This window comes from Rhipicephalus microplus, chromosome 9, assembly GCF_043290135.1.
Source record: "Rhipicephalus microplus isolate Deutch F79 chromosome 9, USDA_Rmic, whole genome shotgun sequence".
Classification (NCBI taxonomy): Eukaryota; Metazoa; Arthropoda; class Arachnida; order Ixodida; family Ixodidae; genus Rhipicephalus; species Rhipicephalus microplus.
In genome coordinates, this window is record NC_134708.1 from 48,923,805 (window position 1) to 48,950,400 (window position 26,596).

Genomic DNA, 26,596 nt, shown 5'->3' on the forward strand with positions numbered 1-26,596 from the left:
CAAAGTTCTTGGAACCATAGTCGAGATGATACTCTTCCGAGAATCACTCACTCAAAGTCCAGCGTTGTTGTCGTTCCGCAGCTCTCTTGAAGTTTCTCTTCCAGGAAACCTCGCGTCCTCAAATGGCCACTCTCCAAGCTTCAAACTTCTTCGCCGGAAATCCGTCGGCTTCACACACGCAGTTGTTGCCCGCGTCTTCGCTCGATAGCGGTAAACCCACGCTCTTGCCTGTAGCTCGAGCCGTCCCTACGGACCAAAAACTTCGCCGACTACACGGCGGACTCTCTACGCACTCTGGCGCTCACTTCCGTCTCCTCCTGTTCTGTCACTACGGGCAGAACCTTCGCCGACTACACGGCGGAATTCCTACGCGCTCTGGCGTTAACTTCCGTCACCTCCTGCTCTCTCGTCTCGGCTGCTCGATTAAATACCTTGCGCGCGACTTTCCAGATGTTTCTCGTCATTTCGTCGGCGCGATACGCAGTGAAGGCTGGGGAGAGGCACGAGACGGTTCGACTGCCCTCTCCGGAGGATGATTCACTCGGTCTGACCCCGCCTCCTTCGTTCTAGAAAAATCGCGGTCTTGCTGGGCCGCCGATGTGGGGTGAGGAGGATCGTCTGCGAAGCCATGCTTCTGCGGGGAGAGCGCGCGCCCGGGAGCCCTGGATGTTTGCTTTTTTTTTTCTTTTTACCTCGCGGCGTTTCTGCCGCCCGTTGTCGCAAGGATTTGGCGGCGCGCTCTTTTTTAGCGCTCGTTCTGTGACACTGCCCCCCACTTTAAGAATATTATCTCATAATATTCAAACCACACAAACGAGCGCGAACAGTCACCACACACTCTCACAGACTGTAACACAATCCGTCGCTCGTGACACGTCACATTCACAATATATCACGCAATACAATCTTACATTGTAGTTCAATTCCACAACACATGAAATATAACCACAGGCACATGAGTACAACACTCCACCACACATTCCCAATAATACAAATGTACAAAGTTCTCTCACTACAACAATGGTACAATACTATACATCACATCACAGCACAACACTTCGACACTTGTGACACAGGATAACACAACATTAACACAACATATGGCACTCAACACTGCCAAACACATTCTGCTTTGACCTCAGCACTTATCCTGCGTACTTCGAGCAGCGCTTGCGCCCCTTTTTGCGGTGCTCGCTCAATCTCTTCTTGTGCTTCCACGTTCTTTTTCGGCGAGCCCTTTCCCACGACGATATATGAGGCGTCGTCTCAGCCATCGTTGTCTCTTCCGACACCGTTAATGCGTCATTACATTCGACGGGTCCTGTCTGTTTATTTACCCGCTTGATCATGCCTCTACATCTTGCCCGGCTGGCCAACTCCGTCTCCTTTACACTGTCGGTCGGTTGAGGCCGCGCCGACGTAAGTCCGGTTGCTCGGCCCGTGAACTTATTCGACACGATCGTCTTCTCCTTCGCTGTCCCTTGCGCCGCAGCTTCACCTTGGGCTCTAGTGAGATCCGTCACGGGATGCTCCTCCACTGTATCTCGCGGCCGCTGTGTTGGCGAGGGCTCTATCTTCGGGTCTTCTCCCAAACATTCTGGATCACTTGGCCCTCGCGCCCCGTCGATGTTTCCGATGACAAGGTCATACAGTGGGGTCGTCATGCATAAAGCAGTAACCTTCCCGCTGAAGTACGGGGTTTCAACTTCAATTTCTGCTTCGGGAAGCATCCGAACTGTACGATCAATTAAGCAAACCGGTTTTGTTTTGCCGGTTAACTCGCTTTCCCGTACCAAATCTCTCCGCACGATAACAGTGGAGCTGCCGGTATCTCTTAACACCGTAACTTTTTTGCCCGCAACTTTTCCAGGCCGCGCTGGCATTCCTTTCGTAACACCGGTTGGCTGTTTTGACATTACAGCACCGACAATAGGAATTTTCTCCCCATTCTTCAACTCTACAAATCCATCAGTGACGGCATTATTATCAGATTTCGGTGCCGCTTGCACACAGGATACCTGGTGAGTTTGACTCACTCCGTTCCGACATGCATCTGCTTTGTGCCCAGTCTGACCACACTTGAAACATTTTACTGCCGTAGGGCTCGTAAAGATCGTTCGACAGTTTTTCGCGCGATGACCCACTCGGTTGCACAGAAAACATCGCGGAATGCTCTCTGGTGCACGCTTCTTTTCTTCGGGAGCCAATTTCTTCGAATCGTCAGGACAATCCTTCTTGACCTTGGCCAAATTAGTGCCACCTTGCGCTTCCAAGAATTGATCAGCTAATTCAAGCATGTCTTCAAGTGAGTCAGCCTTCCTCTCTTTTAAGTACAGTGACAAGCTTGGGTGGCAACTAGTAAGAAATTGTTCTCTAATTAGCAGCTCTCTAAGCTCATCGTACTCCTGTGCTGTCCCTGAGAGTTCAATCCATCTGTCGAAATAATGGCAAAGTCGGGCGGCATACTGCGTAGCCGTCTCCCCATCAGCTGGCTTTCCTGTCCTAAATCTGTCCCGGAATCCTTCCACGGTAAATCTAAATCGCTTCAGCAAAGCAGCTTTCACCTTTGCATAGTTGGCTGCATCGGTCGGCGTCAGCCTGCCGTACACACTGAGCGCTTCACCACTCAAGCAAGTACTCAAAGCAGTTGCCCATTGATGTTCTGGCCAATTCTGGCTCTTCGCAATCGTCTCAAATCGGTTAAGATTACGCGTCAAGGTCGTCCTTCCTTTCATCAAACGCCACGAGCAACTTGCTTGGGTTCAAGCGGAAGCCATGATCCTCCCGTTCGCTGCTTTCAACTCTAGGTTGGACGGGAGTTTCACTTCGCTGTTGCAAACGGAGCCGCTCGAGTTCAATTTCGTGCTGCCGCTGCCGTTCCCTTTCTGCCATCTCCGCTTCTCTTTCTTCTTTCGCCCTTTCGGCTGCCAACTTCTCTCTCTCCAGCTCCAATTTCAATTGCTGCTCTCTTTCTTCCTTCAGCTGTCGCTCTTTTGCCTCTCTTTCTTCTCTCGCCCTTTCGGCTGCCAACTTTTCTCTCTCCAGCACCTCTTTCTCCTTCTGGCTTACCCATTTCCGTAGTTCGGCGCCGGAAAGACCCATCTTCTCACCAAGCGCAACTAACTTTTCGAGATCCATTGTGTCTCGCAACTCGCAAATAAAACCTTGCCGCGTGCAAAAAGTATCTGCCTAACTCAGTCTATCGGAACACTCCACTGCACTCGTTAACGAGAACACTGCACAACACACAAAATCGTTCCGATAGCAGTATCAACAACTCGAGGCTCTTTCTCACTACTTTGGACACACTGTGCACCAAAAGGTCCTGTATCGCGGACGCCAGATTAATTGTCACACCTGTCCCGTTTATTACGGAGGCGATCGCCGGGCTAATTCCAAGAGCTGAAGTATCGGCCCCCCGAACCGCACCACGAAAGCGTGGACAATTTAGAAGTGGTCCTTTTTGGTGCGCCAGCGGACGCCGGCTGTGGCCCAAAGAACAAGTCAGAGCCGAGAGTTGATAAACAAACAAATTATATTCTCAATAATGGCAGATCGAAAATAATACACAAAAATGCTCACTCCACAATAGTTACATTCAATACGTCACCAATCAAACCAATCAATCAACGTACTACACAGTACAATCAGCCACACTCAAAACAACGGACACGGACAACAATACGCACTACAATGCAGTCGCATGCCTTGAACAACCAAGACACTTAAAGACTAAAGAGATAGAAAACCTATCCAGTCCAAAGTTCTTGGAACCATAGTCGAGATGATACTCTTCCGAGAATCACTCACTCAAAGTCCAGCGTTGTTGTCGTTCCGCAGCTCTCTTGAAGTTTCTCTTCCAGGAAACCTCGCGTCCTCAAATGGCCACTCTCCAAGCTTCAAACTTCTTCGCCGGAAATCCGTCGGCTTCACACACGCAGTTGTTGCCCGCGTCTTCGCTCGATAGCGGTAAACCCACGCTCTTGCCTGTAGCTCGAGCCGTCCCTACGGACCAAAAACTTCGCCGACTACACGGCGGACTCTCTACGCACTCTGGCGCTCACTTCCGTCTCCTCCTGTTCTGTCACTACGGGCAGAACCTTCGCCGACTACACGGCGGAATTCCTACGCGCTCTGGCGTTAACTTCCGTCACCTCCTGCTCTCTCGTCTCGGCTGCTCGATTAAATACCTTGCGCGCGACTTTCCAGATGTTTCTCGTCATTTCGTCGGCGCGATACGCAGTGAAGGCTGGGGAGAGGCACGAGACGGTTCGACTGCCCTCTCCGGAGGATGATTCACTTGGTCTGACCCCGCCTCCTTCGTTCTAGAAAAATCGCGGTCTTGCTGGGCCACCGATGTGGGGTGAGGAGGATCGTCTGCGAAGCCATGCTTCTGCGGGGAGAGCGCGCGCCCGGGAGCCCTGGATGTTTGCTTTTTTTTTTCTTTTTACCTCGCGGCGTTTCTGCCGCCCGTTGTCGCAAGGATTTGGCGGCGCGCTCTTTTTTTAGCGCTCGTTCTGTGACAATGGGTAAGGCATCGTAGATGCATCGATCGATCGACCACGATAGATCTACCACGATCGACCATCAGTTGATCGACCACGATCGACCACCGATCGATCGATGGTTCGATCGACCGATCGAACGACCACGATCGACCGATCGATCGATCCATCGATCGATCAGTGGGTGGGTGGGTGGATGGGTGGATGGAAGGATGGACGGACGGGAGGAAGGAAGGAAGGAAGGACGGATAGATAGATAGATAGATAGATAGATAGATAGATAGATAGATAGATAGATAGATAGATAGATAGATAGATAGATAGATAGATAGATAGATAGATAGATAGATAGATAGATAGATAGATAGATAGATAGATAGATAGATAGATAGATAGATAGATAGATAGATAGATAGATAGATAGATAGATATGCGGGTGGGTGGACCTATGGATGCTTCCAAGTTTCATGATGGTCTCGCAGGAATGTTTCCCACTGCACCGCGCTTTTCGTTATACCTTACTTAGGTTTCACTTCCTCGTGTCATTACATTTAGCTCACACAACAGTATGCTTGTTGCGATGGGCGTAGCCATCTTTAAGAAGGTGCCACAGCCCTCCTTCAGTATGTCTCGTCAACCAATCGCGTTTGTCGTTGTATCGTGGTGTAACAGATTGCCCTAACGACGTGTTCAGTTCTTCGAACTCGTCACGGGCCGGGTGCCTGTCGTACGTTCCATCGAGGAGCAGGAGCAGTACGAAAAACGTTAACGCAGCCAGAACCTTGCTTGCGGTCATCGTGAACTGTGCCTTAGCTGATCACTTCCCGCGCTCTAAATTTCATTTCAAATGTAGGCCTCGCACTATTTGCGCAAGGCCTCCCAAAAATTGCCCTATACCACTTGATTCAAGGCCGATCCCCCAGTGGTGGGTATGTGCCATTAATTCTAAGAATAATTGCCATAACAAACTCTGCTAAACATAATCTGGGCCACAACCGTAGACCTCGCAGGTAGGACAAGCATCTTCGCTTCTTCTCTTCAAAATGATTACTCGAAGTAATGGTGTAAAAGCGACACTCTCGTATACTACAACAGGAAACACTGTTACAAATAAAAGCTTTATTTTAATGATTCTTTAGAAACAGTAACACATCACCTTTTCAGCCATTGTTTATTCTTTTGCTAATGTAGGTTGGTGAGATGACAAAGTACGGGATTCTGTGCGGGTTAATGTTTCTTTTTCCTTTCTTTTTCGCGTAGCATGGTGTAACCTGTCGTAGAAAGATACTAAATGGTCTGCAGTAATATGCAGCATGCGTGGAAAAACCAGTGCAAATACCACGTACACTGAAAGGTAAGAGAAGTAATTACATTTGGGCTTATTAAACCACTTGTTTTCTCCTCTATTATTATGTGACACTGAATGAATGAATGAATGAATTGTTTGCTACACGAGCAACGAGTGAGCATGTTGTTTCAATCCGAAGCACTTCCGCTCGAGGAGTTACGTTTTTCCGACTAGGCAGAAAATTTGTTGGAAATATAACGCTGGTACTAAATTGATGGTTCTGCTTTAGGTCAAGAGTTTTGCTGTATGCGTGCGTTGTCCAAGGATAAACTTAGTTCAGGACCAATTAACTGGCGTGATCATGCAAACTTTTTGAATGTCTTCAGTGAGAGGGCAGAAGCTTTTCTTGTGAGCAGCTAGAATCAGTGCAGCACCCGGCGAAGCAAATCTCAACCACTCACTTACTTCAATGTTGCCTCCGAGATTCGCTTTGGCAGCCTGACGACACACATGGTTACCCTAACATAATTATATGCCAGTGCACTAGAACACCAACGTACCAACATTATCACTTCTATTCCAAAGCCCAAAGGACTACTACCCGAAAGTCAATGATCACGTATGCCTCCTTTTATTGGCAAGACATAAGATTATGTGCATAACTTCAACAAGCGAGCTGATGCACGCGCAGGTTTAAGCAGCGCTTGTGCAGAATTGTGTGCAGATCAACAACGCCCAGCTGATATTCAACATATTCGTTATGGGCCGCAAAACGTTTGCTTAAAAGCTTGGCGAGTGAGTGTTACCACCGTATTCTAGAACGTCTCTTTACTCAACGCTTCAACTTGACATAAAAAAGTCGATGGGAGCACCGTCATTTGGCAGACCAAGTCACTGCATATCGGCTGTAATCTGCAGCGGTTCTTGAGAAGCGCATTGTAAATTTCAGTCGAGAAGCGGCGGCGCTGTGCTCAGCTCAGTGAAGTGAAGAACAAAATTTGAGTCGAGGGGCATTTGTGAATACGGGGGTGTTAGATACATAAGTTTGCATTGTCTAGAATCCATCACTGAATGGTTTCCAGTCACAACCGAAATTGTTCTAATGCTGTAATCCCCCCGCCCCCCATTTTTCTTCTTTTTCCTTCTGTGGAGTCGCACTATTCAAGTTCTTGTGCATTGTTCGGACGCATGGTCTAAATATATATGCACGTATTGCCCGCCAGAGTGACGTAGCGGCTTCTATGCTCGGTTGCTTACCCGATAGTTACAGGTTTGATTCCGGCTGCATTTGTTGCATTTCAGTTTAGGTGGAACGATAGAAGCCCATGTACTGTTAGTTAGCAATGTTAGTGCACGTTTACTGGCGGCCGATGGTCAAGAGTTCCCGAGTCCTCCACTAAGGCGTCACTCATAATCATACCTGGGTTTTGGGAAGTGCAACCCCATAAAATAATAATAATAATAATAATAATAATAATAATAATAATAATAATAATAATAATAATAATAATAATAATAATAATAATAATAATAATAATAATAATAATAATAATACCATATTATAATTAATAATAGTCTCATACATATTGCTCAAATAAACTGCCTCCGTCAACATCGACTCGGCCTTTTAAATTCCAATGCTGTGTCCTTGCTTTACATTTGAAGTGCTCCATTCATGATCCTGCACACGAATAACTTTCAAAGCAGTTTACCACAACATAAGCTACATCGTGTTTGTACTTTTCCTCCTCAGTGATTGACGGAACCGAGACAATGTTTGATGCGCAAGCAAGGATCTCTGTTTCTGATTTCATTTATGATTTAACTAGATGTGCTTGAACGAAGCGAACCTTCATTATCTCGCGACAAAAGTGAGAACGTACAACGTATCCTTACACCCTGTTGGCACCGGGTTTTTTTTTTCTTCGTCATGCCCTGAACTAACTCATCCATATTCTGTCATCATTCTATGCATTAAATATTGAGAGCGAGAAACCGAGCCTAAAGCTTTTAAAGGAAACTTGGTTGATGTCATATAGATCACCCCAAAAATCTAGAACTCACGCGGACCTACAATTATATTTGGCCCTTGGCACTCAAACAGATTCAGATTCACCCATAGTTTTCTTCAGTCTAACTCAGACTCCCTCACAAGAATGTCACTCAGCTGAACTCATTGAGATAGGACTCACGGCTCTGAGTCGGAGTAAGTTGATTCGCGAGGCAGTTATCACATTCCATCAGTGCCCTTTAACATCACTTTAATGTGTAATCAGTATAATCTACTTTTCACCTCTGAAAATCCTACAGTCCAATAATAAATATCAGCGGAAACCATTCAGTACTGATATTTTTGTAAATGAGTCCTGCGGAAACCCGTCAGGTGGCGCAAATGTTGGGAAAGAGAGAGAAGACAACCTTCCGCTTGTAGAACGAAGCCTAATGAAAACCCATGCAGATTTCTCAGCAAGAGAAGCCTTTTGGTTGCCGGAAAATTCATCTTGGCTTGGGGCGCCTCTATGATCGTAGATCTTAGAATCATAGAGAGAAAGTATACCGGCAAAAGGATGCAGAGCTCACTCGAGAAATAAACTTTGCGCTTATGGATTACTCCGACTCACACAAACTTCCTTCACTCGGACTCAAACTCATCAAAGTATGACTGCCTCGGACTGACACCAACACACAACTCGACCTGAGTCTGAGTCTGAGTCAGTAGACGTTTGAAAGAACTCCCCAAACTATCGTTAATGGCATTAGTACGCTCGTTTTCGGTAAGCATGTAGTGTTGCATTCAAAGCAACAAGCAGTTCATACTTATTTTTTGAACATCGAAAAAATGGGGCGGGGGACACGAATGCAAGTGAAGTATGTGCACCGCGTTTGCCGGTCTGAGCAGATCTTTTTTTTTTTTCAAGTTTAGAGGCATGCGAAATGAATATGCTTATGTAAGGACGTGGTAACGAAACTGTGACGATTGCAAGGCAGATCGTACAGCACCCTTACAAACTTCATGCACGCACCAACTTTTTTTTTTTCGTTGATCGGATAAGACATCTAACTGACTTCCTGCATTGTTCGGGAGTACAATTCTATTCATATGCGACATTGCGATGCCATAGCTGTAGGTGTGTCTAAAGAATCAATGCGATCCCACTTTCAGACTAGCGCTTGCACTTGTTCATGACGTGCCAACTTCCGCGCAATTCTCTCTACGTCTTCTGAAAAAATATATGACGTTTGCCTGTTATGTTTCTTTCCTGTGACTCAAGATCGAAAAGGGGGGACAGCACATGACGGTCAATAACAATAATCAATATTTTCGATAGTATTTTTTTACGAGTGTGGATACGGACTTATGGTAGCGAAATTTATTGCGTTTAAAGCACAACTTTTACTTCCCTTAAAAATTCAGGGAAATAATTGTGTGCTTGCCTATAGCCTTGAAACTCAGTTTATGTCGTCTTCCTATTCTTCCTCTTCGAACCCGCGTCTTTGTAGTACCGCACATTCGCAGTGTTGGTTTGTTCCCCTCTGCCTCCCACCAGGCCTCGGTGGTCGGCGCGTAAAATGATCCTGTGGGCACGCCCGCCTCGAGACGTGAAAAAAAAACAGAAAAGAAAATCGCCATATCACGCGTACCTTGGATATCCATGGTGTTATCCAAAGCGCGCAAATAGAAGGAAACTGTGTTGTAATTAATTTTTTATCGACCCACGCGTTATGATGTGGTGCTAAACATACGTGCAAATGTAAGCAATGACAAACGTTAAAGAGTCGCATATGTTTTAATGAACGAATTGTTGTTTATAGTCGCGTAACGATACCAACAACAACATGGACGTTACCAGAAGCAGTGAGCTGATGTGGAGCGCTGGTGCTCGCGAGCATGATAGCTCTGGAAACCGTACACAAAGCATCCTCGGCGGATGGCGCCTATCTACACGTGATCATAACCGGACGTGACGGCTGTTTAGAAGTAGTTGTGAAATGTTTATAAAATTGGGTATCCAGCGCTGCAACCACAACCGACTTTTTAACATTAGGGTCTATTTGGAAAGTAGGTTCGAAACCTGCACTGGTGTGGCTCTGTAGCACAATGCTTGATGGCCGAGCAGAATAGGGAGTTCAATTCCTGTCATTGAATCGTCGCATTCGTCGGTTCAACACTACGATTTCGGCTTTTACTAAACGCTTAAGTTAAGGAGCCATGTTCCGACTGCGTGCTCATGTTGATAAAATAGGTGTTACGCCATATGTGCACGCGCTTTCACATCGGCTTAAGAAAACCACCCAGTGGTTTCGCTTGAAGGTCGTTTTTTCTGTTAATAACAAGCTAGGTCGACTATGTTTAATGGTCTGCAACAAGCTTGACAAGGTTGGGACGCACGGTTGCTCCATTACCCACAAGATTAGATTCGTGTCGTGCAGGGCCAACTTCGTCTATTGCATCCCTCTGTCAAATGGTCGTGTCTACGTGGGCCATACAGGTCGATGTGTAAACATTCGTCTTAGGGAGCATCAGTCTTCCTTGCAGGGAAGACCCCTAACGCGCCTGGCCATGTACTGCGCTGAGTGCTGGTGTGAAACGCGATTACCAGCCACAGAGATATTGTTCAGACACCATGATAGCACGACACGAGAACTTGTCGAGGCCTACCACCTTAACGCAAAAGCTCCCATGTGCATTAGCAATCCTTCTTTGGCCTTATCGGACAAGGAAGTCGCGCTACTGATGAAAAGGGGGTAGACCGGTGGGGAGGGGGGTTTAGGAGGTGTGTTCTTGGTTTGTATTAGTGGCTTTTTTTTCGGCCACTATGCCCATGCGCGGGATTTTGTTGGGCACCTAGTGTAAGGATTGCATATTTTTGGTTAAAGCATTAAAGCTTTCAGTTGTGAGTAAGCGCTTGTGGTGTACATTTCTCGTTCGTGTTTTTTAGCGCCATATCTATACATTTACGTTCCCGTACTAGTTAACGAAGAAACTGCATTTGCAAATATCAACACGGCACTTTGAGATGCGATGAAGTGTGCTTGCTTTGCATTTCGTGCCCCAAGTTCCTGCACACTGACCACGTTCAAAGCAGTTTACGAGAAAGGAGGCTACATCGCACGAGTACTTTTCTCTCGCCGGTCATCGCAGGAACAATGACAACGTTCGAGGCGCAAGGAAGGGTACGTCCCTGTTTCCGACTGCCTTGGTGGTCCAACTAGGTGTGCTTGAACAAACGAAGCGTTCACTACCGGACGACGAAGCAGTGCAAATGTACGGCACAGCGCATTCTTGCGCCTTGTTGTTTCCGGTGTGTTCGACCGGTAAGTTACGAACGAGCCACCCCTGTTTTCTTTCTATACACTCAATGCTGTTCGCGAAGGAATGATCTTAAACCTTTGAACTAAACCACTTGCTCTCAGCAAACATTTCGCTTGTTCTCATCTCGCAAACATCTCATGGTTCGCTTGTTTTCAGCAAACATCTGGTGGTGTTGAAATGACAGCCGGTAGTTGTTTATTAAGAGCAACAAACAGGTCATACGTAGCTTCTGAAGATTTAAAAAAAGGAGGCGGTGATAGGGCTTGCATGAGCACGAGCACCTCGTTCGCTTCTTCCAGCAGAATCTCTTTTAACATGTTCTGAAAGATTAAAAAAAAATGCTGCCCGCATCTTCCTAGGGGGTGAACTCGAGTACGTGCGTCGCAGGGTGGTGGGGGTATCGTATGAATGTTGTGTAATTGGGTATGGTTTGGGAATGCTTGCTTATTTGTTATTTCGTCTTTGTAATTCTTATTTTTTGAATCAAGAAGAAGCGTTGCCTTCAACGTCAAGCGAAAGCAGTGTAAAACCGCCCTTGACTGAATTTCGATCACGTGATCCAGTGCCTACATAAACGGGGTGGCAAGTGAATGGCCTGGCGAAGTGAGAAAGGGGCAGGGGAGTGACAGCTTTGCGGGTGCCTTCATGGGCCGGCACGAGATGCGAGCATGCGCAGTGGCAGTGCTCAATTAATGGCTTAATTAGTTTTAAATATGATCGCGCTGATTAGTATTCATATCCTGCCATGCCGTGCTTCATTAGTTTTGGTTGTGCTTACTATGACTAAACTGCGCTCATATAACCCTATAGGGACACCAAAGTCAAACAATAAATCGGTTTACAATGGTTAACAGCTGGTAGAAATCTAACAAGGTTCATTTCTGCATCGTAGGTTCAATAATAAAGCAGAACATCCAGATCAGAGCGGCAGTTCTAGGCTTAGAGCTGAAATTTCCAGGCATGGCGTGACGAATTTTTTCGGTTGTAGCGACATTCGAATAATGGAATTTAATATAACATGGTACGATGAACCTATGACTCCCTTATAAGATATTGGGCTTCATTGTTATGATTAGGAACTACGTACGACCTAGTATATTCCATCAAAATCTACATCACAATATTCAGGCTGAGATTCTCAAGTCGTAGTCGCCATTTAGGTTTTCTTTTTGGGTAATTTCTAGTTCATTCTGCTATAAGAAGTGAACCTGCTCAGAAAGTTTTTAGTTTTTTGCTTTTGTGTGTGTGTGTGCGTGTGCGTGTGCGTGCGCGTGCGCGTGCGCGTGCGCGTGCGTGTGTGTGTGTGTGTGTGTGTGTGTGTGTGTGTGTGTGTTTGTGTGTGTGTGTTGACAGGGGGGGGTTTCAACTGTATTTTATGTACATAATTTTCCCGCGTGCGTTTTGCACGTGTGCGTGTAAAAACGCCCCTGGTGCAATGGTTTATATCTTTAGAGCATACCTCACTCGGGGCATTCGAACTCGGGGCATTCTGCTTTACCTCAGAGCCACGCCAGCGCTTGAGAGTGCGTCGTGAGAATGTCCTCAAGAATGCTAATTTGCCAATGAATCATCTTATAGGCGAAGGCATAAGGGAGAGTGAGCTTTCTCGTCCTTTCAACCCACTTAGCGTCATAAATTCTACAGTCGCCCTTCGGCTTTTTTCCTTATCTGTAGTGGATGCCACAGATGCTACAGGAAAATATGGTGCTTGATCAGTGTATAACCTCCATTGTTTTAAAACTTAGTTCTAAAACTTAGTTGATAGTTCAAATCTAGAAGAAGAAATGGACATGGGCCCGGTATGTAGCACGTAGGCATGATAACCGCTGGTCATTAAGGGTAACTGACTGGATTTATAGAGAAGGCAAGCGGACTATGGGGAAACATAAAGTTTGGTCAGTAGATAAGATTAGGAAGTTTGCGCGTATAAAGGCAGCAGCAAGCACAGAACAGAGTTTACTGGCGGAACATGGAACAGGCTTTCGTCTTTCAGTAGACGTATTCAGGTTCATGATGATGATGATTATTATGATGATGACGATGAGGAAAGCTTCATACTATTTTATGAAACCACTCAAATCTTAGCCAATCACTCGCAGTTGCTATGCGCCCCACTTAATAGGTGAACAAGAACAAGAACATGCTACAGGAAATAGCTCTCAGATAAAAAAAAACTGTGTCGTGTCTAGACAGCTCCAGACAAAGGTGACGGAACGCATGCAGCAGCAAGTGACCGACGTGGACAGCGAGGATGCCAGAGAGCCACGGGCCCAGCGTGTCGCGAAGCGCCGAAGAAAACGACCGTCCGATGGTCTCAAACTGTTCACAACCTCCTTTACAGTAGGCCTCTTAAACATCATCGTTGCCGAGTGAGGCGTCACCCAGAAACTTGATTAACCGAACCAAAACTATAGGGCAAGCCGCACCACGATTACCACAACCGCAACACAACAAAAAGAATATTTGTCTGCCTGTTTCTTTGCGCCAATCATCAGAGGGGCATCATGATCATCATCAGCGGCATTCTTTACCGTAACAATATTCGCCACTAACCAGGCGAGGCAGAAGAAAAGGAGAAGAAGAAGACGACACTGGCGGTGGCACGGCCGAATGCTTCGAGCATCATAAACGAGGTAATGTGTTGAGATTTGTCGACTCATTTTATACTAGCGCCTTTCTTTATCGGTGCTTAATAGTGGTCATCGGAGCCTGATGCATCTTTCGCATGATATCACAGGACAAGATGATGTCCTTGGGCAGCATGATGCATTGACGTGAGCAAGAAACATGGTCGATCATCCCGTCATGGGAATCGGCATAATAATAAATTAAAACGTGCCTTTTCACCACTAATTTATTGTTACGTGAACATTATTACGAGAGTTCGCACTTTGTCTAATGGTGTTTAGCAGCCCCGTTTAACGTGGATGGACCCACTCTGACGCCTTGTGGGACACCTCCATCTAGTCACTAACGGCCACGGCTAATGAATAAACAAGCCCTTTTGCTAGTTGACGGCGATAGCGCAATTAAGCAGGAGCGTCGCATATGGACGCAGAACTTGGGTAAGCTCGCTATCCCGCGGCATCTTAAAGTATTATTCACCCAGAATTCACCACCATGGAAATGCAAAGCGCGTTGTGTAGCCCTGCCGGAATTTTTATTAGGGTGAGCTTAAGCGGGGAATGCGCTGGTCAGGCAGGCGCACGTTGCAGTGTTAATTTAAGTCGAAAAACTTTTCAAAATTGAAGGACACCTTGTCAATTCCAAACTGTATTCGGCGAAAGCCTGACGCCCCTTGACTGGCTAAGCAATATCATGTCTTTACACTTCCAGTGAAACAGCACACAAACGGCATGTGTCTGTCTTTTCGAATTCTTTCATTTTTTTACCGCGAGTGGCAGCGAGACGCAGGGAGGTTTTTTAAACGCACTCGGTGAGACTTGAGACTAATCTGCATCCGTTTCGCGTTCGTTCGTATGCTCGCGACTCGCGCATCGTGCAGACGTCATGCGCGTTCCAGCGCTTATATAAAGCTCATATTTCAGCCCACGTCAGTGGGAGACACCACAGCTGACATCTTGCCAGGGGACCTGGTCACCGCGAGCATAAGGCATTAAACGCTCTCGCCTTAAAATGTTTCATAACGCCGGTAGTCTGTCAAGATTGTTCTATCGAAAATGTGCAATACACAAAGCTTCGTTGAGTTTTCTGCCCCATAAAGCTTCCGCGTTGTCCTTTTCTGTTAGCGCCGAGTTCTTGAAGTGGCTCCACCGAGAAGCCTGCGTATGCACCTGGCTCAACAGATGCGGAGATGCGTAAGTTCATGCGGGACTCACCGCTGCTCTAGGATCTTGCTGAGCGACTTCCTTAGACGGCATATGCTACGTCAGGTGGGCTGATAACAAACACTTACATATACGGACATCTCACAATAAGTGGCACCAGACCGAATCACAGCTCGATTGCTGGTTTCCTTGGTAACGTCGGAATGGCTTGTGCCTCTGTCATTCGATCACAAAGCCATGTTTGATTCAGTTGGACTTAGTTATCTTGACTGATAGTAATTAGCTTTAATTTTAGCAGTCTTAAATTAATCCAGTTATTCTTAATTAGATTCGTCATGAACGCATATAACAAGTGTCAACTTCAGCTTTGCATCACAAGCTCACTTGGGAGTCGACTTGTAATAGCTTGCTTACTTGAAATTCGGTTTACTTATTCTTAATTAAATTCTGCCTAATTACATTATAACAGGCTGAGCTGTGCTTAATTCGCTTTGGTTTTGAATATTGCTCGAGATGGCTTATCTAAGTTTAAAGTGGCACTGAAGTGAAACAGTGAATCTATTCACAATGGGAAACTGTGTTGTAAATAGATTAACACTGATAATATCACCATCATGGGTTAATAGAGGAGAAAATCAATATTGAGGTGGTTTTGGTCAAAAATATTTGTTTCAACTATTTATAAGCACGAGATAGGAGCATCCTAAAGGCCGACCCTGTATTTATTTCTAAGTTCCTAGCTTAAATCACCACGCATGACGTCCCCAATATCAAGGTGTACTTGTCACACTTAAGCGACAATCGCTGAATGTACTGTCCTCAGCTTAAAAATTTAATGTTGTGGCACCTTTTGTAATGGCTTTAAATTTTAGCCATCAGCCACTACGCAGGACCTTGTAGACCCTGTCGGAATCTACGGCGTCATTGTGTTCATTCCGGGAATATCAAAGTGTAGTCTCCCCCGCATTTTTCTGTTGCGCCTTTTATTGCTTATCAACCGTTTTCTTGTTGCAAGTGGGGTGGTTCTGAAATTGGGACCTAGTAAAGTTTTAAACTGCTCTGGCAAAGTGCTATTTAGTTTCCTTCAAATTTGGCTTAATATGGCCTATGGTAGCGGGGCGAGGCTTAAAGAAACTCATCTTAAACCTAATTAGGCTCGTCTTTATTAGCTTATCCAGCCTAATTAAGTTTGGCTATCTTTATCTTGACTTTGAACTCGTCTCTTGGTCCAACATGACAAAGGTAAGGTGGGCCCAGTTTCTGTTCCCCCCGAAAAGCTTAAGAAGCTCACCAAAAATACCGTAAGCTGCAGCAAGAGATCTCCAATTGCAGTAGTTTAAAAGCTCTAATGATAGCTCAACTAGCTAGAAAGCTTTTGCGACAGTCGACTGTACAATGTCCTATACTTTTAAACGTAGTTGCTGTGGCATACTGCGGGTTTTTTTACGTAAGTTTGCGCTTTACTAACTTTCATGGCAATAACTGTTACACTTGTCGTGGCAATAAATTTGTTGTACGGCATTTTTTTATTTTACTTGCTTCTGATGTGGCGAGCGCAATTTTATTGAAGGAAATGTGTTCCACTCGAAGCTGTCCCGTGAAGTCATTGTTTATATATTGCTTGAATAACTGACCGATCAGAAGATGTCTCGTGCTCAGAATCATCGGTCAATAGCCTTCTCTTCGTGAGTTGAAGTATTCAAAAGAGCGCTTTGTTGTGTTTGTATCTTTCTTGCGTTATACAATCTGCTATGATGTTTTGTTATCACGCTTTGGCTTCCACCTTGTCAAATTACACCTGTTCCAAGTATGATTCTGCGGCGCTGAACGTACCCCTGACAACAAAATTCATAGAAACAAAAGAACCGACTTATTTTCGACAGGTCACAAGAAAATCCGTAGGATGTCATTGAAAGTCATATCCAGAGTTTACAAAAAATGCAATGGCAGTGCCGGTGCTCGTAATAGACAGCTAATCTCAAACTCATTTTGAAGTGCAAAAAAGTCATTCTTGTGAATTCTATTGCTTTCCCTATGCCACGTTAAGGTATTGTGTAGGTTTTGCCGCAGCATGTTAACAAATTTACACTTCGATACGCGTTTCGCACTAACGCTGTGCCTTGGCACTTAATGCAACATTTAACTCTGTCTCCGTTCTGGCTCCTTGCAGGACCCAGGTTGGTTCGTCTGTCTCTTATGCTGACACCTACCGCGATACGTACTCGGCGAAAACGTTTCGTCCTCCTGTTGACCGCGCCATTCCTGTGTTACTACGCGTTCCTGGGGACGAGATATATAGGCAGGCGTCACTCTTGCCCACTCCTGAACACGGGAAACAGAAGCAATGTCACAAAGCTTATGCCTCGGATACTATTGTGGACCCCGTTCTTTACCGATTGGTACATTGCATTGGACGACACAAGAGTCGGGGACGTTTTACTGGCGAACTGTCCGTCCAGCTGTACCATCACCAACGATCCGTGCCTCGTAGAGCACAGTGACGCCGTTGTCTTTCACGTGCACGATATGGATATCAACAATCTTCCACAGAAGCGCTTCAGCTGGCAGAAATGGGTCTTCTTCTTGATGGAATCCCCGCCAAACACACAGTTGGAAGACTTCATCCACGCGTACCATATGTTTAACTGGACCATGACGTACAGGAGTGACTCGGATATTGTCAGTCCATACAGTCGGGTCGTACCTCACGACAGAAACTGTACTCGCCGTAAGGTTGACTTGAAAGCCCTCTGGAAGTCCAAGAACAAGACTGCCGTTTGGATGGTGAGCAACTGCTACACCGACGGCGCAAGAGAAGACTTTGTCGCCGAACTGAGGAAGCACGTGGATGTGGACGTGTACGGTTGGTGTGGCGACTACGATTGTCCCGAGTCGCGAGGTGATGAGTGTTACGTCGACTTCGAGCGGACCTACTTTTACGCGCTCTCTTTCGAGAACTCCATATGCGTCGATTACGTCACCGAGAAGTTTTTCAACGCGCTCAAGCACCACGTCGTACCGGTCGTGTTCGGCGGGGCGAATTACAGTGCGATAGCGCCGCCCCATTCTTATATCGACGCGCTTTCCTTCGAGTCACCCAGGAGTCTCGCCGAGTACCTGAGAAAGCTGTCGCAGAACTACACGGAGTACGCGGCTTACTTCGACTGGAAAGAGAGTTACGAGGTTGCGTGGGAGGACAAGTTCTGCCAGCTTTGTACAAAACTGCACAACCCAGTGGAAGTTCGGCGGGCTTCTTCGTACGACGACATAGGGTCGTGGTGGTTTGGCAAGGGAGGCGAGTGTCGGAGTTGGGGTCGGACACAACGCACTCTTCCGCTACTAGAACGCTGGAAGAAGCATTGGCGGTGGCGCACTACGTACAGCCACTGGCTCCAGCGCCCGAGGGCTGGCAATACAACCAATCAAAACACTGACATCGCACACGCGTTATGACGTTGAATTAAAGACGACTACATAGACCGTCTCTTATTGCAATAAAGAGGGGCCTCTAGCTGTTGATCGTGTGGGAGAGACCTTGTTACTTACATCGTATAAAATATTTCTGTGCAACATGAAGAGAGAGAGGGAGAGAAAAGTCCGGCCGATTCCACGTACCATAGGCGTAGCTGTTATGCATGCGGTGGGAAATCATGCGGTGGTTATGCATGCGGTGGTGCATACGGGGCATAACACCGCATGCAGTATTATGCATGTGGTGGGACGCATGTTGTGGGAAAGTTATTGCGGGCAATTTGTTTTTTTTAATGAAACGTTACCAAACGACGTTAAGAGATATGTACAAAACTTATGCGAACACGCATATGTTCAGGAGTTGCCTATGTGTTTTATAACCAGTTGTTGTATGGTCACGTAAGGATAACAATAGCAACATAGCTATTACCATCACCCAGAGCGGTAAGCTCATAAGGCAAGCTAATACTTGTAATACCATGTGCAAAAAAAAATTACCATATCCACGCAGTCAATGATGACGAGTGGTTCGAAGCGTCCGTCCGTCCGTGCATGCATTCGTGCGTCCGATCGCGTTCGAGAATGCAGACGGCGCGTGGGTGACACCAACGAGACGCGCGCCAAGGAAGCCAAGCGCAAGCGTCTTCAACGCGCCCGTCGCTCTGCTCCGTCCATGCCCAACCAATGATCCGCCACGTGCGGTGACGATCCACGAGACTGAAAACGGCACTCGTTCACGCACTCAGGCAAAGCACGCGCAGCAGCCAATCGGGGAGTAGCGGCACTTCGGAGAGTAGCGGCAGAGTAACGCCATCGCTCTTGCTCTTTGTCGCGCGTGACTATAGTGACAAGGGCAGAGTATAAGTAGCTTCACCCCTAAAAAGCAACTTAAGAAACTCGCAGGGTTCTTCATGCATTGTCCTAAACTTACTCAAAGGCAGACGCCATCTTCTTTTTGTTTTAAATAAGACTGGGCGTGAAGAAATAGACACAGATGAGAAGCCAATACAACACAATCGCGCTTGTGCTGTGTCGATTTCTACCTGTTTTCTCTTTCGGCATGCCCTGTCTCTGTAACATGAATAGCTGCCAAAGAGCACGGGTATCAGTTCTGTCATTTTTTCTTCTCAGTCATGTGCTGAGCGTAGGCTACGTCAGATGATCGTACGCCAGATGATGTCATCATACACCAAGTCACAATCACGATACAATGACGACATGATTACGTTACAGTATCGTCACAGAATATGACGGCCTGCGAAAGCGTCAAGGTGATTTGATATAGTGAGTTCGTCACATATTGACCTTTTTTTTTCATCTTTCGTGCGGACGTCGTCGACGCCGACGGCCAACTTTCGCATCTTATGACGCACTAGTGTGCATCGCATTAGTCTTAATGAAAATAACTCTCCCTTAGTGCTGTTACTAGCACCGGACTCCAAGAACAGCTATATGCAATCATTTATTACGGTTCCTACTAAAGAACCATATTAAAGTTTTTCCATCCATTTATCCTTGGTTATTGTAGGTGGAGCCTCTCGTTCAAGGTCGTACTAGCAATTAGGGCTCGCCGGGTCTGGTCGAGGGTCGCAAACTGACTTCCTAAGTTCAGTTTGAAAGAAGTTTTCCCCCCCCTCCAAGTTTACGAGGGTGTCCTTAATTAGCGGTCTGTCGGACGCACTTCGAACAGGCATGTATTAAGGCAAGCGCCGTCTACTGGGCTCCGTCGAGATAACATAGAGGCGAGAGCGCCCATTTAATCGAAGTTCACAGTTTGTGCCGAAAAGATGACGCATATTTCCGGAGATTTTACTGCGGCCATATGTGATTATATATATATATATATATATATATATATATATATATATATATATATATATATATATATATATATATATATATATATATATATATATATATATATATCGCGTTAATAAGTTTATTGTTTTCTGAAATTTCGTCTCGCGTTGATATTAACATTTTTATATTTGTTTACAGAAAGGCAATTATCATTCTCCTTTCTTACAGCATTCGCAGGAAGCAGAAGGCGACGAAAAAGGCTTTTCTTGATGACCTCACCACCAGAGCATCTAAAATGCGATCACTGGCGTAGCATAATTAGGATGGGTGGGAGGGGGAGCCGAACCTCTCTTCCCAATTTCAAATGCGGGGCATTGCTTAGTCGCACAATGTCTCGCTTCGGCGTTGGCGCCGTCCACAGTCCCACTGCGCATGCTCGGCTCGTCTCGTATACGTCGTCTCGTCTCCCTCGAACGCAGGTGCTGTGTATATAAGAGGGTAGAGCACATGTTCGGAATTCAGTCAAGGGCGTCTTGGCTTTCGCTTGACTTGACGCTTAGCTTCATTGGAGTAGAACGACATTCACTCGATACCACCACCACTCCCCGACGTATTTACTCTATAGTTCCCCCTGTGGTAAGATTCGAGTGCCAATTTCTGTTTCAATTTCGTTTGCTAATACAAACAACCACGCTATGAAAAGCACGCACAAACATACACTAAATATGGTTGAACATCCCAACCAGGCCCCACAAAAAAAAGTTTATTGCCCTGTCACTGACTGCAATCGCTTCAAGTGAAGCCGAGGCTGGCTCAATTTCTTTTTTTACGAACCCCAAACTGATGGCATCAGCGAAAAACACATTACGCACCAGCGAAAAACACATTGCATTTCAAAAAGCTATAGATATTCTTACAGTGATCCATGCGTCAGTCGTCTGTCGGTCGTGTTAAGGCCCGTTTACACTAGAGAGACAGGACACTGATTTTGGTCTGCTGGCTGTCTTTAGTGGTGTCTTTTCTCTTATCGTCGGCCTATGTACACTGCAAAGACAGAAGCATTCTGTCGGTAGTCTCTCGAAGGCCCTGCCTGCGTCTTGTCCCGCTCACAGTCTTTCGTTCGCCAATTCGGCAGTCACATTGGGGCCCCACGCAGCGACACCGGCTAAACTTGCACACCTGCTCCTTATTTTCAGCCATGCTTCTTGCTCTAAATTGGCCCTCTCCGGCTACTCGGGGCAGCCCCCGCCACAATCCATGGTAACGAGGGACGGGGTTGGGGATACACGATAGGGTAGCGTATGAAAGACTTCTGTTGGGGGCTCAAGCTGCCTATTCAGACGCCATGGAAGCCTCCGAGAGGGTGTTGTTAACTCCCCCAAGACTGCCCGCTTCGTGGTGGTTTGAAGCAAAGTCATGGGGTGAATTTTCACTCAGCCGCTGATATCCCGACGACACGCCGACGACAGGTGTGCGGATGGGTTTTGCTGGGGTTTTTGGTCCCTCATCATGTTACACTACGATGGAATGCTGTCTTTTGAGGCGTCGTCGTCGGCCTAGGTACGTAAGCCTGTACTACCTTCATTTTGTATGTTTTATTCAGTTTAATTACGATACCTACCACCCTTCAATTAATGCTATAGTATTCCTCTATGTTTCTAGCTATGTTTCTGTGAATTAGAAACCCCACTCCCAGTTCTCTTCTGTCTGCCAAGCACCGATAGCAAAGGACGTGCCCATTCTGTAGCACCGTATAGGCCTCATTTGTCCTCCTAACCTCACTGAGCCCTATTATATCCCATTTAACACCCTCTAGCTCCTCGAATATTACAGCTAGACTTCCCTCACTAGATAAGGTTCTAGGGTTAAACGTTGCCAAGTTCAGGCTCCAATGGCGGCCTGTCCGGATCCAGAGATTCTTAGCACCCTCTGCTGCATTTCAGATCTGACCGCCGCCGTGGTCAGTTGCTTCGCAGCTGCTGGGGACTGAGGGCCGTGAGTTATTTGACGTATGCATGTGGGAGGTAGTGGCCAGATACTGCACCAGGGTGGCCAATCCTTCTCCGGTGAGGGAGTGCGTTCCCGGCGGTGGTTACCGGTGAGGCCGCACCCCAGGCCTCTTAATGCAGTTCCATCAACACGCGGATTTTTTTTAATCCGGTTGGGAACTGCGTGGCACTGGGATTTGAACCACAGACCTCTTGCATTTTGAACATAGGTTCTATGAACAGCTCAAGTTCATTGCTCTAGAGTCAATATAAAAAAAGTGTCTTCGAGTAGCATCTCCCCTTAACGTGTTAAAGCAAATGAAAACAATACAAAGCCAAACATAAGGACATCACAGTGAAAGTAGTCTGGCTGTTTAAATTTCAATGCATAAAAGAAAACAGAGCAGTAAGAACATTCAACATGATCAGTCATGTTGTACGTTCCCTGTGTGTAGTCTGCTCTTGTGCAACAATATTTCAACAAGAGCCAATACCAGATTTCACACAGTTTCTGTCATGTGCACCTTCAAATTGTGTTAAAGTAATGGAGATATAGCAACTCTGTGAGGATTGTAGGCACTGCGTTAATACGATGAGGTTAGTTTCTACATTTCATCTGGAGCACAGCCCGAATGAATTTGGCAAAAATTAGACGTCCCATGAAAAGCATTACGCTAACGTAACTCCTTAGCAAGAACAGCAACAATGAAGCTACATATATGAGACGTAATGCAAGTGTGCGAGTAACACATGTCACAAATTTTATAAACAAGTGGTTAAACCATGCGCAGCGCAGAAAATAACTTTAATGTCAAAGTTGCACTCCAGGTAAGTCCCATTTATCATTTGGGGCCTCCAGGTAGGCCCCATTTTATCAGGGTGGCCGAGACATTTTATGCACCGGTGTTCACAGCCGATATTCCGCCCACGACGTGATGCCGACACGGCCAATGCTTCAACGCCGGGAGCCCGACCAAACCGAAGCTATGCACGAAAGCTAGCCCTTCTGATGTAAGCTTGCGCAAGACGCTACATTCGGAACAGTCAAGCCCCACTGCGCCGCTGGCGAGCCATTTAATTTTATTGTGACCACGGGGTCGGGCGACTTCGTCGGTGGGCGACCCGGCGGCTGATGCTTTGGGTCTGCCTCGTGTTTTCGTCGGGGTAATGTCAGTGCCGTGTCGCTCTAGTGTAAACGCGCATTTAGATTACCTGGTATTCGCGTCGGTGCCCTTCTGTCAGCGGTGAGTGACTGACAAACCGCTAAAACAGGCAACATACAGCCAGTAAAGGACAATACTCTTGAAGTGCGTCAGCGCAGACACAAGAACCACAAACTACACCACGTAATCAGTTAGCGCTTTCGTTTATCACCCACCCAGTGTATGCGCCAGCACCGCGCTTTATCGTTGACGCGCCACGATACTTCGACATATTATAGGAAGTTGGCGATGTCGCAAACATGCTGCTGTACTCGCGAGGTGCGCATGAGGTCTTCCTTGCAGAGCCGCACACTAGACCACGCAACAGAGCTCTTTCAAGCTATCCCACAACTACCCGAGGGCGCGCGGAGCACTATGGGAAAAGTGTGCACGCCGAGCGAACCGGCTCTTCCTACGCCCGCTGCTCGTTGGCGTCGTGCGGGCACAAAACGAAAAGAACATGCCACCGCTTCTTCGATAGGCCCGAACGCACCTGCATGTATACATCCGATCTTTCTTTGATTCGATCTCGGTGCGAAAACTGGCTGATGTCCCTTAACATAAAGAAACCCTGTTCCATTTCTTTCCATCGCCGACAATCTTATTCCTCCGAAAAATATTTCCTGTTTGATTCTGAAAATACAGCATCTACTTCATGTAAATACCTCGGTATCACTCTAACATCAGATCTCACCTGGTCATCTCACATAATGAACATCACTAATGACTCAAACCGCGTTCTTGGCTATCTCCGAAGAAACTTACGACTATAGTCCCGCCTTCTGTTAAACTTTTAATCTATCTAACACTAGTTCATCTGAAGCTAGAATAGGCATGTGCCATATGGTATCCCCATCGAATCACCCTAATTAAAACACTTGAATCCATCCAAAATCGCGAAGCCAGATTCATTTAGTCAGACTACTCCTATCACAGTAGCGTCACCGAGTTAAAATCTCGTGCTGACATAGTTAACTTAGCTTCGCGCCGAAAAGTTTCAAGACTGTGTTTGTATCATAAATTTTATCATGCATTGCACGTAAACCATGTTATTGTTTCAGCTCATCGTCTTTCATGCCGTATCAGTCATTCCAAAGCGGTTTACCCACCCCGTGATCATACCACTGCCCATCATTCTTCACTTTTTGTGCAAACATCAATAAAATGGAACGATCTTCCTGCTGACGTCGTGCACCACTCCAGCATCGCCCACCATTTCAAAGAAGCCATCGAACAAATCATCTGTTTGTGAACTGTTTACCCCCTAATGTAACACTTCTTTAATTGGGCCTTGAGGTATTATAAATAAATAAATAAATACGCATGAAATGTGAAAATGTCCCCTATCAATGCCCCCCATCCGGCTTGGCGCTACGCAACAGAAACGCCTGAAGGCCGACGACTCGCACAGGTTCTCGCGATTCATCGCATGACCCTGCTGACAGAACCTGATCAACCCACTCGCCTAGGTAATAGTGTGAGCAGGGACACATACCCCGACCTCACGATAGTCAAGAGGGCTAGTTACCATTCCTGGTGCAACCTCATGGTGAATCTAGGAACTGATCACCATATACTAACTACATAGCTCCAAGTAGCAGCCACGGGTGCCCCAAAGCGCATCATAAAACTAACAAATTGGGACGTATTTAGGCGTAATCGTACAACACCCATCAGGACTCTCCTAGTCCTTGGATATTACAACTTCAGTCCGATTTCCAAAGAGCTACCAAACTCATCACTGCGACGATAGAAACACCGGATGTGGAACGGCATCTGCTGCATCTCTGGGGTTCCCACAGAAGCTTGACACGGCAGTGGCGGCGACAGAAACATAACCGAAAACTTCGCCTCCGAATCGCCCAACTAGCTACTGAGGCACATGACTATGCGAGCATCTTCACTAGCAACAATTGGCATAACTTCTGTGATCGACTCAACGGCTCACTAAGTACACCTGGAACGTGGCGTATACTCCGTGCTTCTTTAAATCCCACGCAGACAAAATCACACACTGCTAACGCAATCCGAACCATTCTCCACAAATCAGGCCTCGATGATACCACTCTGCTGCACACCTTAAAGCAACACTATGTATCCACGGGCCTCCGTCCTGCCTACCGTGATTATCCACACGTACACGATACGCCTCTAGATGAGTACATTACAGAAGCAGAGGTTAGGGCAGCTTTGCAAAGTAATAAGCGTAACACAGAACCCGGTAAATAAGGGAATGACGTACACACTTCTGCGTAATTTAGATGACCAGTCCATCGAATATTTAACCGCTTTTTACAACGAACATTGGAACAACGACACGCTACACAGGAGTGGTAACACGCAGAAATCATACTTATTCCAAAGCCTGGCAAGCCGCTATCCCTCCAGAATCTTCGCCCTATATCCTTAACTTCATGGGTAGCTAAACTCTTTGAACGCGTTGTCCTCTCTCGACTACAACCATTTCTCGAAGACAGTCACTTTTATTCCTGATACACTTATCGGCTACCGTCCTGGTATCTCTACACAGGATATATTATTACAGCTTAAGGAGGACGTGTTTGATTGCCCCACTTCAAACCAGGTCCGAGCTATTCTGGCCCTAGATCTGAAGGGTGCTTTTGACAACGTCTCCCACGACCTTATTCTTGACAATCTCGCTTCATCTCAGTGTGGCTCACGTATCTACAATTACGTCAGGTCCTTTCTTTTTGACCACACGGCCACTATTGGGATTGGAGACCTCCGTTCGGACGTCATTCGTCTCGCAGGCAGAGGAACACCACAGGGTTCGGTTCTCTCGCCCACTTTGTTCAACGTGGCTATGGCTAAACTCCCTTCCCTATTACAACAATTTCCCAACATCCAGCATGCCGTCTATGCACATGACATTACAATTTGGGCAACCAAAGGATCAGACGGAACCATTCAGGACGCCCTACAGGAAGCTGTATCTGGTACAAGACTATGCTGCTGCCGGCAGCCTTACATGCTCAGTGGATAAGTCAGAGTTGTTATTGGTATACAAGCGGCGCCGCAAAACCGCTGATTCTCCTGACATTTCGCTGTTTCTTATGGCCGTCCTATTCCTCTGGTACCATGAATTCACATTTTAGGCCTCTACCCTCAGTTCGACGGCAAGGTCTCGCGCTCTACACACCTTCTGGCTCAGCAGATAACTCAAATTACACACATGATCCAACGCATCACTAATCGCAGGAGAGGTCTCTGTGAGAAGAA

General features: G+C 46.5%; 2 protein-coding genes across 3 annotated transcripts in view; both read left to right on the forward strand.

Annotated features, from left to right (window-relative positions):
* The window catches only part of LOC119165005 (corticotropin-releasing factor receptor 1-like), a 329,918-nt gene that overhangs the window by 97,607 nt on the left and 205,715 nt on the right, over positions 1–26,596 (forward strand). The gene's annotated exons all lie outside the window — the stretch shown is intronic.
* On the forward strand, positions 17,072–18,374 carry LOC142771336 (alpha-(1,3)-fucosyltransferase C-like). Its single transcript, XM_075872811.1, has one exon. It carries the CDS (start codon positions 17,092–17,094, stop codon positions 18,346–18,348), a length of 1,257 nt encoding a protein of 418 aa, XP_075728926.1. The 5' UTR covers positions 17,072–17,091; the 3' UTR covers positions 18,349–18,374.